General features: G+C 36.4%; 2 protein-coding genes across 6 annotated transcripts; both read right to left on the bottom strand.

Annotated features, from left to right (window-relative positions):
* Nucleotides 1-357: 357 nt before the first annotated feature.
* On the bottom strand, nucleotides 358-5,721 carry LOC141811586 (telomere repeat-binding protein 2-like). Of its 5 annotated transcripts, XM_074699603.1 has the most exons (11): nucleotides 5,455-5,721; nucleotides 4,908-5,034; nucleotides 4,066-4,214; nucleotides 3,144-3,990; nucleotides 2,797-3,003; nucleotides 2,670-2,717; nucleotides 2,473-2,552; nucleotides 1,896-2,140; nucleotides 1,394-1,702; nucleotides 1,234-1,297; nucleotides 358-819 (listed from the first exon to the last, which is right to left on the bottom strand). In XM_074699603.1, the coding sequence occupies exons 2-11, from the start codon at nucleotides 4,918-4,920 to the stop codon at nucleotides 583-585; spliced, it is 2,199 nt and encodes a 732-aa protein (XP_074555704.1). In that variant the 5' UTR covers nucleotides 4,921-5,034; nucleotides 5,455-5,721; the 3' UTR covers nucleotides 358-582. The 5 variants fall into 5 exon arrangements, with proteins under 5 accessions (XP_074555704.1, XP_074555703.1, XP_074555705.1 ...); XM_074699602.1 differs by having other exon boundaries at nucleotides 4,908-5,721; XM_074699604.1 differs by having other exon boundaries at nucleotides 2,670-2,714; nucleotides 4,908-5,721.
* A 1,415-nt stretch (nucleotides 5,722-7,136) lies between these two features.
* LOC141848659 (oxysterol-binding protein-related protein 3C-like) lies at nucleotides 7,137-13,591 on the bottom strand. Its single transcript, XM_074736707.1, has 10 exons — nucleotides 13,332-13,591; nucleotides 12,072-12,165; nucleotides 11,328-11,444; nucleotides 10,032-10,104; nucleotides 9,836-9,954; nucleotides 9,594-9,715; nucleotides 9,264-9,440; nucleotides 8,470-8,614; nucleotides 7,718-7,896; nucleotides 7,137-7,598 (listed from the first exon to the last, which is right to left on the bottom strand). The coding sequence occupies exons 1-10, from the start codon at nucleotides 13,430-13,432 to the stop codon at nucleotides 7,352-7,354; spliced, it is 1,374 nt and encodes a 457-aa protein (XP_074592808.1). The 5' UTR covers nucleotides 13,433-13,591; the 3' UTR covers nucleotides 7,137-7,351.
* Between the last annotated feature and the right edge of the window lie 411 nt (nucleotides 13,592-14,002).

Genomic DNA, 14,002 nt, shown 5'->3' with positions numbered 1-14,002 from the left:
CTAGAATATTACTAATTCAGGGCAAAAACTATGAACAGAGTTTCAGAACCGACCTACATGTTGCCTGGTGAACCTTTCTGATGTGCCAGAGCCAAACAAGATCAATTGCCAACAAGGTGCTAAGAATTAGTCGCAAAGACATGAATTCTAAGATAGTGTTTCTACGACTAAACCAGCTAGTCGAATCGAATGTGGAACTGATCGAGTCAAAACACTACAAACTGACTCAATATTTCACAGCCAAGATAATAAATAGACAAAAAAAGGTAAATAGATGCAGATAAATAACAAACTGAAGGAAAATAGAACCTAGCATTCAAACTCAATTAATGAAAAGAATAAAAGATGTGAGAACACTTTTCTTATTCCATCAGTACTTTTGTGGGGTTCCCTGGATCACTGGACAATCATGTACATCAAGAGCCAAAGGAAGTCCCTTTTCAAAATAAAAATAGGGGAAATAATCCTGGCTTAGAAAAGAATGATTGTGTGTGAGAGTATTAGTAATACACAGGACTAATTTATTTTTTAGTTTTGTTTTTTGAGTTTTTTTGAGGAATTTTACATTGACAAATCAACTTCTCAGGTTTCTACGGGCTCCAGCAAGGAAGATGAAGTGAGCTGCTGCTTTGGGTCAGAGCAGACAACTGGTGGTGGCAATGGCAGGATGGGTTCTTCCTTGATTCGGAGTTTAGCGTGCTGCTGAGACCAGGAGACTTGGGCCGCGAGAACCCGGTCCAACAGTTCTTGGGGGACCGGTTCCCCGCGCCGCTGCTGCGGGGAGATCTTGGCTGTGTGCACCAGAGTCTTCCACTTATCCTGCATGGATCAACACATGTTAGTCGATAACCTGGGGTTTTCAAAACTGATCAGCTCAACTAGTTACCACAATGGGTGGGTCCAATAAGTAGATCAAGTTCTGTCAGGAATCAAACTTGGTAGATTTATAATAGTTGGCCTTTTATTCTTGTCGTGCATGTTGTAACTAATGCATTTAAACGTTTCCTAACTTGATGGTGTTCAAATTTGCTACTAATGTTTAGAAACAAACTGTTCATGAAACACATGGAGATGGTTTAAAAGATGCACTTGTTTCAGAAAGATATTGACTTGGTAAAGCTAGCACATTTGGATAAAAAAAAAATCAAGAACAATTAGAGGAACTAGCACAAAAATTGAAGAAGAAGAATGATCATAGTATCGTGGAGCAGCTACTGATAGTATAACAAGTACCTTGAGATCAACATAGGTTCGATGTTTTGCACTGTCAAATGCTCGAAGCTTGACATCTCTCCACCTGAAAATGGATGGAGATAGATGTAAGGAATGGTCAGGCTTTGCATTAACCAATGATTGTCAGATCATTTGGAAGAGAATCAAACAGTAAAGAGACCTTCCAGTTCCAAACTTTTCAACTGCCTCAACCAGTGCTTCCACTTCGGCAACCGAGAAGGGTCTCCTAATTCGTCGCTGAGCATGCTCAAGGCGCTTTGGCTTGCAGAGTGGAACAACAGCAAGTGCTCCATTGCTCGTGGCTGGGAGAGCAACCAGCGCCAGTTTGTTTTCAGTTGTTTTATCAAGTGATAATGCATCAGTCCGTGAGCGAACAGAATCATGATCACTTTCAGGGCAGGAGGTAACTACAGGTTGCAGAGAGGCATCAGAGCGATCCTGGTCTGTAGAAAGAGATATAGATGGTATCCTGAAAAAAAAAGGAAAATGCAACCACACATTAAAATGTCCTAAAAATACATTTTCTTATTATGCAAAATGTAAGACCATAGCATCCAGCATAAGAAATCATTCGATTGATTTTATAATACAAACATCTAGAAAATTTTCCAAGACAAGTAGTAAGGATTATTATAAAAGGGGGAATAAGATCATCCACCTACCTTGCTAATGGTTCAACAGCATCATTGAGACAGAGAAAATGGGAATTTTTAGAACATGTTAGTGGTGGCGATGTTTGAGTCTCTGTCGGCTCCAGTGTGAATCCTAAGCTATTTAGTGTGTCTCCATTAGAAATACCAAATTGGCATAGAGTCTTGTTATCATCTCTAGCCTTCTTTCCTTGAAGGATAACACCAACACGCAGTCCACCTTGAAGTATAGCAGTCACTGCTTCCATAACTGCCCTCTGTGTAAAAACATACAGATTTTTTCCAAAAGTCATGAAGGAAATCAACATGAATACAAAAGAATGGATTGAGTTTTGATCCAAATTAACCCAAGCAACTGAATCGAATACATGATCCATGGAACTAGTACCAAGTAAAATATTTTATCCCTCACCTCAAGTTATGCTAAGACATTATATAAGCCACTATAAAAAATATTGAAGGAATTTCTATCATGTTAGCACCATGAGATTTGACAATTTACAAATATGCATAGTATTTATTTGAGTCATTCAGATTCATTAATAGCATGCGTACTAAAAAGCTAACACACAGACAGATTGAACATTACCTTCAAGGAACCTACTGTAGCCGTCTCAGGTATCTCGATATAAAGTTCTGGAATCTTAAAAGATTTTATGCTGAATTTCACTGAAAAAAAAAAGAGAAAGAAGATGCAACCCCTCAAGTAATGATATTCTAGTATATGAATGAAAATTACCAATTATTGTCAATTGTTTTAGTTATCTAATCAACTATGATAATCACCTGATTTATATGAACTTTGCTCCACTTTAGTAGATGTTGCACCATCTGCTGCATGAAAGCATGTCAGATTACAGGTAAGCACACAAAACAACATGCAGGAATTGAAAATCTTTGGGATGTAATAAACCTTGAATATCAGTTCCATGTGGATTATACACTTTTACATTGTTGCTGTTCTTCTCATGCATATTGGAAACCTCCATTCTAAATATTCCCCCATTTGATGTTGATACAGAGCGATGTTCAAAAAACCTCCTCTTGAAATAGCTTCTGTGTGTTCTTTGACGAGTGTAACACATTTGCTTGCCATGTAAAAAGGACTTCCTTTGTGTATCTGGGAGGAGAATATAACCAAATCTACTAAGTCCAATCATATAAATGGTAACAGTTAGTGATATTCAGGAGCACTAATTGTAAGCCATAACAAGAATCAATTGGGCATCACCAATAAGGAAATTAAACATAAATGCATACCATGATGAGAAATCTGACCATACTTTGACATATTAGTGGTTGCTTTCCAATACTTTGATGTGGAAAGCCTCCATTTTCCATGATCTCCTGTACAATTTGTAGGCCAAGAGACCTTATTAGTAGTACTATTAGGGAGAGTACACCCAGAAACGCTATCGTCATCATCTCTATGTACAATATGTTCCATGCCACTTTCATGCTTGGGCATTGAACAAATACAGGGACAATCCCTGCACACTGGAACTTCAGCACTACTGTCGGAACTAGCTGGAGCAGGAGGTTTGACATCCAATCCAATAGGATCCTCCAAGCAGTACATATCCATAGAATTGAGTTCTGACCTATTTTGAGTCATCTGATCTTCATATTTCACAACTCTTGTCAACTCAGCTTTTTCTTCTTCAACTTCTGCAATAGCAGAAGACTTCCTTATCGAGCCAGATCTACATGTGTCAGTATAAGCAGAACATCCAATTCCACCGTTTGAGACCACCAATCCCCCAGCAGCAGTATCATGTATCTTAGACTTCACAGAAAGACAGGGAGGTTCTGAATAGTTTGGTACTGAAGCTTGTGGGAGTTCCTTTGAGGCACAAGCCACCTGTTTTTTTATGTCAATCTCAGGGACTAAAACAGTGTTGCTTAACAAATCAGGAGTTTCAGATTTCTGTGCCTCTTCGGTGCACAACAAATCCTGTTTAACCACCTCCTTATATGTCCCATTAATGCAGCACGGGGAGAGAGTAGAATTCTCACTCTTTGATGACAACTTCCCAGCTACTTCAACAAGCAAATCAAAAGGGCACAACTGATCATCATCACGTTTCTTTCTTGGCGAGCGCTTTCTCTACAATTGGAAAAGAAAAGTTATGAAACCAGAACAAGCAAAATAGAGATAAACATTGAATTAGGTACTAATTACCTTGGTTGATTTTGGAAAGTGTGGAATAAGAGGAAGCCGGTAACCATCGAATCTATTATCTAACTTCTTCTGGGACACCATATCCCAAAGATTCATACCATCAATAAACTTATCCCATGTCAACAAAGCATCGGCAATGCATCCATAATCTGTATCCAAAACCAAAATTCAGATACAGTGAATCTGTCATATACCCCTTAAATCTACAAGCACAACAAAAGAGAATTGACATATTGGATCAACTTCGAGATCCATGCGAATACTGATGTTTAATTCTTGAAGAGAGGATCCTTATATGACTTATTACTACAGAACACTAATCCATAAAAGCCTTCCGTTTCAAAAATATAATCGATAGAATGTCGCCAAGGTAAAGAAAAACTAAATCATGTAAAACCGATTATCCACCGATCTGTCGGAACAGACATTCAATGAGAAAAATAAATTGCCTAAAAATGTTACAAACGGATTTCTAAAAGTGTAGAGTTCCGTAAGAGGGCTTAGGACACACTTCTAAATCTTAAACAAGAAGAGATTTCTTACACTACAAAGACCTGCGTTGAAAATCTCTGCACAGGGGTTTATAAGGACTTTTACAGGACATCGCAAAGGCTCATATGCCCCTTAAAATCGATGAACCAGAGAAGAAACAAAATATCACTAGAAAATTGACGTCAGGGAAAAAGAATTAATTTTTTTTTTAAAAAAAAAAAGAGAAACTCAAAACAAGATGGGAAGGATATCCATCGATAATTCTCACCTAACCATGAAAACTAATATGAATAACTCTGATTTTTAAAAAATGAAAAATATGTTGATTAACATTAGATCAAAGATCGTACCTGCCTTGCACATGGAGCTATGAGCTATTTTAGATTAACCCATATTCTAATAGATACAAGTTTAGTTGAATTCATGCATCTGCCTAGATATCCTGCAAGAAAGGAATAGGAAAAAAAACGTTTTTTCCTAATCCAAGAGAGAAGTTCAAATCCCTGAAGCGAAGTGGTGAAGACATATAGACCTGCTTAGGGATCCGTGCGCCTCAATAAACAACATGTTTACAATCAAGCATAACCATTAATCGTAAATATATTCCAAAGTTCCGGAGGAATTGATCGTGAAACAGTTCGAATTTGCACAATACCAACGGGATCACTGCGATAAACACCGAAATTCCGCAGAAATCATTCCCGATCTCCCGTCCAACGAGACAAATCCCAGGGAATCACAAAGGAAACCACAGAGGATCGATCTCCACCGATCGTCATACAAAACACACGAAATCAAAATCTCCGAGCAAATCCGCGAAAACTCGCCAAAACTCGGCTCTTTTAGGCCCATCCGACGAATCACGGCCGGAAACGGAGCAGAGCCTCGTGCCCTCACCTCCAAAGCGGCGACGGGTGCAGCCCGCATCCAGATCTCAAAAATCTCCCTCGGGTCCTCGGAAAAGCTTCAGAATTCCAGCAAATTCCTCTTCGGAAACAGATGGAACAGCTCCAGGCGCCAAATCCTCCAGATCTCAACCGAAAACAGACTTCACAAACGCCTCCGTTCCCACCTCAAATCCCCATTTTGGCAGCCACAAACCACTAATTTCCCTCGTCGAAGAGAGAAGATTTACAATCCTCTCTCTCCCTCTCTCTCTCTCTTTCTCTCTCTCTCTCTTCTCTCCTCCAATCGAACCCAGACGTCGAAGAAAATAATAGAGAAATAGCGACAGCAAAAACCCCTCCAAACCCACCTCTTATACGACATGACATACCTTTGACCAACCGGTAACCGCACCGCTTATCGTCGGTGACCGCTATTCCCATTCCCCTTTGCTCCATCGGATTTAGTACACGTGCCCCTTCAGACGATCTCACGGCCCACCTTTTTTTACCACTTTTCGTTATCCATTACTTACCAAAATTCATAAGCGATGACAAAATAGATCAAAATTATTCGAAAATAATTTTAAAATTTCTTTTTTTAATCCAATTATTCATGCCTTCGCGATGAATAAAGCTTAATTATGTCATAATTGTGACGTGAGCCACGTAGGGATAAAGCATGCCACGTCGGAATAAACTTTTTTTCCCTTCTTTTTTTTTATCAACATAAAAGGGATTTAATTAATTCGGGGCGTTATTGTCGCCGTTAGAAGATTACGGAAGTTGGCGATGTGGCGGAAGAGGACGGTCAGTCTAAATCAAAGACTAACTGACACGTGTGAGACCCAAAATTTTATAATTTCTAAATTCTCTTATATATATATATATATATATCGACGTAATCGCGCAGAACGGCCAATGGTGGTCAAACGGTGCGACGAGGACGGCGGCGGCGGCGGCAGGAGGTAATTTTTTAAAATATTTAAACAATTCCTCATTCTATTTTTTATTCTGAAAATGCTTTTATTTAAGTACTTTTACTAGTAATTTTAATTAAAATTAATATAATTATAGTAGGTTTATTTAAAATTAAAAAGATATAAAGTTTAAGATGGTGAAGGTTCACTTTCAGCTTCTTATATTTGTCAATTTCCTAATATATTCTCTTGCATTTTTTAGACTGTGCCATGCCACAATGAATGCTTTTGGAATGCCATAAATTTTTGTCACTTTAAAATTTCCATCCTAATTTTTTGAAAATTGGAAGGCATCAAATTCCCCTTCCCTCTTCAAAATATTTAAATTGTTATTATTTTATCCTTATATTAATGCTAATTCTTTTTCTTTGCGCAAAAGGAAAGTCATTAAAAACATATAATAATATTTATATTCCATGAAATGAAGAGATGACAAACATATGATAAATATTTTATAATTTAAAAAATTATCATTACCTAAAATTTTTCCAAATTAATAAAAAAAACCCATTTAGAGGATTCTAAGTTAACCCAAATTGCCACCAACTAAACTGTTAATCTAATGCCCAAAATCAAATGGAACTCCCCTAAACCAAGAAAACACCATGAACCACCTATAAGACTATCTTGGAAGGCAAAGATTTAAACTATGAGACCTAACTTGGATCATAAGAGTTAGATAAAGATTTAACAAGAACCTTAAACAAGGCATAAATAAAACAAGCAAGAAAAAAAATATAAAATTGACATATGTGAAAAATAATACAACCAAATGAAACATAGGGAACCCTACCAATTCCCTTGACAATCCATGACACTTTTGTTTTAGTACAATTACTTTAATATACCACCAAACATCTTAGAAACTAAAAGAGGGGCAAATGCATCCTTAGCAACCAAGTAAAGCAGTGTAGGGCAGACAATGCTGGCTTATTGGGAGGCTGAGTCGCTATATTGCCACGGGTTGAATTCGATCGAGGTGTTATCAACCTCATTGACTGAATCAGAGCTATCGATTCTCGCACGGTGTTCTGTGTATTTTCCATTGTATTCGTATACCTCCAAGTCGCCCCAAGGTGTAGCAGTAACTTCGCTGGTCATGTTGAACCATCTCGGGCTGAATTGATCACCACGGGCCTCGCGAATTCTTTTCTCGGCTCTTTGCCGCTCTTCCAAACTGAATGCATACAAAAGATAAATCAAGATGGTTGAAATGATGGAAACCTATAAATATAGGGAAGAAGACAGGTCAAGTTTGTTTCTCATGAATACTTAGTTCCTCTAGTGTGCACTCACCTGGTCTTTTCAGCACCTGACTTGGACAAATCCCCTTTCTCAAGAGCATATCTATCGGGTCGCAACCGAGAATCAGAAGCCAGTAAGTTTTTAGGCGCAGTCTCAAAGCTGTTTATCTTGTGTGCAAAATAGGTGTATTGGAATTTATCCTTTTCTGGGACAGCAGCTACTCTCCATATCTTTAATCAAAATGATTGCATCAGTAAATAAAAAATGAATGTGAATGACCAAGAAACAAAATTCAGCAAAGTGATAGTGCAATATATAGTACACAACTTCCATATAGTAATAGATAGACAAATCAACAAAGCATTTATCAAGACACAGGAAAATGATACATCAATTCATATCCCTACACGAAACTGATAATATAAAATTCTTGTTTTTGACTAAATTATAAATATATGTCCACTTCTTCCCTGTCAAAGTTGTCAATGCTATTTTGGATATAATGCAATTTCGTTAACAATTTAAAAAAAAAAAAAGAATGCAGAAGTATATATCCATTTTTTTTCACCAGTTATTGCAACCCATGAAGATCTAACATAACCCAAGCATTTGTTTCTTGTTTAAAACCCAGATCCAAAAGAATTAGAAAAAACAACTGCAGAACAAAGCATTGGAACAAGCTTGTGGATCTTTTTCTCTTTTCTACATACCTCGAGATATTGAATTAGCTCCTAACTATCATATGTGCACTAACAAATAACTACCATACAGATGGTAAAGGGTCATGGAAATTTGTTATGTACCTCTTTTAGTTCAGTCCCTGGCAGTGGCTCTCCTTCTTGATCACAAGGTTGACAACTCAGCGATTCATTCCATTTCCCAGTCATCAATATTTTTGGTTCTTCTGCAGCACTATAAACATAACCATCCACTTCGTATCGCCCCGCACTGTCAGCACATTCAGTGAAATATAAAAATGAGCAGATATGATAACTTGCCTCCATGTGTATGCTAATTCATTCAGAATGTTGAGCTATTAGAAAGCAATACGTATAAAAAGTTAATGTAGGGATGTGCAAAATTACTAGAAAACACAGAATAAGAAAATTACCATCTGAGAATAATTTGTAGTCCTAATAAATAATAGAATGAGATAAAATAAGCTAAGATGATATAACATGCTCAAGGGTGATTGATAGATTGTATAATTAAAAGTTGTAATAGATTGTAATAGATTTCAAGTGAAAAGTGCAAGGAGTACAATAGATGAAGAAAAGTGCGAGTACATGAAGACAAAGACAACATTAAGGAATAATCAATGTAATGACATGATTTAAATATTATAGCGATAGTCTTCTAGCATAGAGCTAAATAGAGGGCAACAATCTCAAATAGTTAGGACAAATAAGGCTAGATAGTGATATCAATACTAAAGGCAAAATTAAAAGGAAAAAAAAAGAATAAATATCTATATTATTGGATAAGATCAATGGATCATCTTGCCTTCTGCTAGAGCATAAAGATCACCATTATTTTAAAAATTGCGGTGAAGGTGTATTTGAGACAAATCAAATGGATTATGTGAAATGAATCATACCCAAACCAACCACATGGTTGGAAGTATAAAACAACTTTGTCTCCGGTAGTCAAGTTGGTCATGATCATCTCCCCAAAGGAATCAACCCATGTGCGCCCAAATATGAGGTTGTTAACCTTGGTGGGAGGAGGCACCAATTCTAATATCACACCAGCTTTCTTCAGCTTCACCCTTGTCCTGTGTCACAAGTAAATTAGATTATCTTCAGGTAATAGCTTAAGAGAGAATCACTTACTACGATGCTTCAAAAAGAACATATATCATGGGCGGTGGTTGAACAAATAGTTTAGACAGTTGAATTCCTCAATCATAGGTTCCAACACAACTTACCTTCCAACTGGATAAACTTCCACTGAATTTCCTAGAAATTTTGTTTTCAACTTTGACGTGATGTCATAAGTAAAATGTTCATTCTCAGCATGTGCTGCTCCCATTGGAGGATGATGGCTAACCTGAAAGTATGGCTAGCTGTAATTATGGAATAAAAGCAAAAAAGATACGAAAGCATATTTGGACACGTTATAAACCGCCACACCTTCACTCCAAATGCTGGAAGCATAAGAATGACTAACCTGCTCAGAGATGAATGTTAGACCACCATGATTAACCATTTCATAAGTTTCACCAAGGATAGGATTAAATGGTTTCCATGTTCTTTGATAGGCATAATAGACAGAAATTGCCCAAGAAGCTGGAAAGAGTTAAAGAGATTTGCATCTCAATACATAAACAGCATTATTAACATTAAAAATACAGAGACATACTTACAGGAATAAACTAAACGCATGTAGGGGTCCTCACATTTATCTGCCAGATCTAACAAGTGAGAGTACTCCATCAACTGAATTGGCCATAAGATTCATTAGACTACACATGTCATCCATTCGTCAAATACATCCAAGACAAATAAACAAAAGACACTAGATACAAAAGTATGCTCTGGAAAGCCTAAAATTTCATTGTGGAAGGAAGCAACAATTAAATTCAACACACTATAATGTGTCTTCCTTGATGGTTCTTCAAAAGAAAACTAAGATCCTCATTTGTAGCATGTGCATTGTGCTGGCTTTTAAAGTTCAAGCAGTTTCTGTTTTCCAAAGAATTCCGTAGTACACATGAAAGTATTTGACTAAGAGGAACCATGTTTTGCTAAGTCTGTATCAAGAGGACAAGAAATGTAAAACGATCACAATGTAGTGATACACCAAAAGGAATTGCTGCATCGACTCAAATTCAATGTGCACATCTCTTTGGAATGGTATTAATAGAGCACATCTAGAAGCCCCTATCAACAAGAGGCAAAACCACCATACCGACTAAAGGGGAATTAAATTTGTCAAGAGTCAATCAATGGCGAGTGTCATCAAAACTCCTCTATCATAAAATCAATACTTTATTAGGAACTCCCATAATCTTCATATGCACTAAGCCAGTGAAAATAACATTGAAATGAAGATGGAGAGAAATAGAGAGATTAAAGCATATCATTTGTTATCCAAAGACCAAAGTTGGAAAAATCGGCAAATACCAATACCCATAGTCTGAGATTGATTGGTATTGGCAATGACTGATCCAATTTTTTCAGAGAAATCGACATCACCCATAGATTAAGAACTCCTACAAAATCCAGGTATTAATAAAATAGCTAGTAATTAGTTCGTTTATGTTAGAAAATTGATGGAATCTATTGAAATTTGCTCGATGATTTGTGAAAATGGATCAAATCATGTTATAATTTGGTCAGGAAAAGATGATTTTAAAAAACTTTGCCGATCTAACCTTCCCTCAAACCCTAGCTTGATTCTTTAAGAACACACACGAAAAGGAGGGAGTCTTTAACACAACTATGACTTACATGAACATCCTTGGCATATAAACGTGTAAGAAAAAGACTCAACATGATACATTTATGTAGAAACATGTATCCATCTTAAGCTGCAGGCTACTAATTCTAGGCTTCTAGCAAGCAGAAGGGTATGTAAATCAGAATTCAGGCTGGGAAAGAAAATATAGCAAGCAAGATGACTGCAATAAGGGGATGAAAATGAAAAACTTGGCACCGACCTCAGCCATTTTCTGTATCATTGTCATTGGCTCAAAAATGATGACGGGCAATGTGACCATTGATGTTACATCTGATCCAATGTATTTCTGCATCATCTTCCAATAACTATCTCGTTCCTAAGAAACATTAAAATACATCATAATTAGGTAACATTTGACATAGATTTAATGACAAGGTAATGGATATTAAAGAGCTGATAAATTTGATATGTTTTCTTGTTAAAGAAGCATACATTATCAGATATGACAAAGATACTTGTCTCTTTGAACTAAATCTAAAAATCAATCCAACAGTTGATCTTAGCCAAGAAGAAAAAAGATGTACTTGGACAAGTTCACATCACTTTCTCTAGTCTCAACAAGGAAAATGTTATAATTAGGTCACAGGAAAGGGGCATTGCTGATTTTCATTTATTTTTCCAGATTAGGTCTGGTTCCTTAAAGTAAATATGCTATGGATATTTTATCCTCGGTGCAAAAAGTATGTCAAAAAGACTGCAATAAATGGAATACTGATGCAAGATGCCAATGGATTCAAAGAGAATCTTAGATAAAATTTCAATTTCATTGTTATCTACAAAAAAAAAAAGTTGGGTTAATCCCAACAATTTGGGCTTGCTACATGGATTTTATGCTTCCATTGAACTCTATGCATGACTATATCATTAGTAACATCAATCCATTTCTCTTAAAATCACTTTTATCTAATATGTCACTTTTAAATTTTCACTACTATTTAACTACCTCTTGCTTCCATCTTCCTCGTTGGGCTTCTTCCTCAGCATCATCAGTTCCTCCTTCAGGATTGATAACTTCAAGTCCTTCGTAACCCAATAGCCTAAGAAAAAAAAAGAATTTTCATATGCAATAACAAATTCGGATAAGAAACAAATCAAGTAAAACAAATACCAAATTCATGCTGAAACAAACTCACAGAATTTACTAAAGTAAATCATAATAAGCATGGAAGCTTGTATGAAACTAAAACATTCAACAATAGAATTACAGAGCTGCCTTTATATGCTGATTATGCTCCAGCAACATACAAAAAATTGAATGAACCAAAATCAAACAACACCAAGATAAAATTATGAATTCTACAACTATAATTGGCGCACCGAAATATAAATTTATTAAATTACTTAAGAAATTTTGTACTATGCTTGACCATTATGGCAACAATATGAAAGTTTTATGAAGCATGTCTAGATCGTAGATAAAAAAAATGGCTAGCATAAATTCTTCAATTGTTCAATCAAAATATTGCATCTGGGCATGAAAGTTTTGGTTTACACGTGTCTACCTTCTATGTTTCCGAGGATCTATCTTTTCTTCATCAATGCTTTGTTTTCCATTTGTATATTGTTATCCATCCGGTATTCACTCAATTTCAGATTTTTGTAACTTTTTTCTTCGTGTTATAGACACCAATCATAAATTACAAAGTAAATTTCCTTATGTTAGAGTTCTATTGAACATATGTATAAGACACCACTCGTTTTACTGTAACTAATAGGAGCCCTTCTACGCAGAATTTGTTTTAGTTATATATGTCCTTCCATTTTAGCTTGAGAAAGATGAGCATGAACTTTCTATGAGAAGGAAGAAGACGTTTGTGAATATTGTCCCAGATAAGGCATCTCAGGTAATTGATTTAAACTCGTTTACTGCAATCAAATTGACCACGACACTGCTGGACTAAGAAGAGTAACATTAAAGGGTGCCTGTTTCCGTGAAGGACCTTACAGCCCCTGGTTTGACTTCGTTTCCATCGCCTGCTTATTTGCAACAAAGATGCCCTTAAATACAAAATTATTAATTTAAGATCGCCAAGCAAAAACTGTCCAACTTGAATATCCGGTATTGAATTTCGACAAAGCTAAACTCATGGAGAATCCAGCTTCAAGTAAATTTCAAAAGGAGTTCAATTTAACAATAACGAAGGACAAAGCACGATCTTCAGGTCATAAAAAATAATTTAAAAAGTAGCAGAAAAACACGCACCCATTTACAGATTTATGCACCGCGCTGCCCCAATTCCGCACACTCGACGTGATCGCCGAGAAGAAGCCACTGCTCGAAGGCTTCTCATCCTTGGAACCCATCACGAGAGCCCTAATCCGAACTCAAGGGACAACAGATCCCGCAACCGCGGCCCGAGAAAGGTCTAGGATCGAGAGCAACACCGCCAAGGAGGAGATCTCGATCTGGGGATCCGACCGAACGCGTCCGCGTCTCCAATTGGCCTTTTTGGCTGCACGCGTTGGGATCAACAATGGACGGAATAAAATGCGACCATGTGAACCCCCCGTGGCGATTAAGCAGAAGAAGCCCCTCATTTTCAAATTTCAACTTTTTTTACCAAATTGGGAAACGTGGTGTTGTATGTTCTAGAAGCATACCTTAATTTCATCTCTCTTAATCGAGCACAAATTAATTAATTCATTAATTAATTTGTGGTCCACGTTTTTCTGAAAATATATCTATTTATCATAGAAATTAATATGAAATTGAAAAAACAAATACCGTTTCTTTCTTTAACATTTTCTTTTCTTTATTATGATATTTTTTTAATAATTTATGATATTAAATTTAAAATATAACTTATGTATACTCAAAAATAAAATTTAAAAATATTCATCCTATTTAAAATTCAAATTTAATTCTTTTATTAT

This window comes from Curcuma longa, chromosome 17 (assembly GCF_044706935.1).
Source record: "Curcuma longa cultivar G26 ecotype Majalengka, Jawa Barat chromosome 17, ITB_CL_G26_1.1, whole genome shotgun sequence".
Lineage (NCBI taxonomy): Eukaryota > Viridiplantae > Streptophyta > Magnoliopsida > Zingiberales > Zingiberaceae > Curcuma > Curcuma longa.
The sequence above is the reverse complement of the archived record's forward strand: the minus strand, read 5'-3'. Positions and strand labels throughout refer to the sequence as shown.

Excerpts from the sequence above, each read along its gene's own strand:
- LOC141848659 (XM_074736707.1), bottom strand. The coding sequence starts at position 13,432 with ATGGGTTCCAAGGATGAGAAGCCTTCGAGCAGTGGCTTCTTCTCGGCG. Across the intron at positions 12,166-13,331 it reads GTGCATAAATCTGTAAATGG|GCTATTGGGTTACGAAGGAC; the intron begins GTGCGTGTTTTT and ends TTTTTTTCTTAG. Across the intron at positions 7,599-7,717 it reads TCAGGTGCTGAAAAGACCAG|TTTGGAAGAGCGGCAAAGAG; the intron begins GTGAGTGCACAC and ends GTATGCATTCAG.
- LOC141811586 (XM_074699602.1), bottom strand. Across the intron at positions 2,553-2,669 it reads GCAAAGTTCATATAAATCAG|TGAAATTCAGCATAAAATCT; the intron begins GTGATTATCATA and ends TTTTTTTTTCAG. Across the intron at positions 1,298-1,393 it reads GAAAAGTTTGGAACTGGAAG|GTGGAGAGATGTCAAGCTTC; the intron begins GTCTCTTTACTG and ends ATCCATTTTCAG.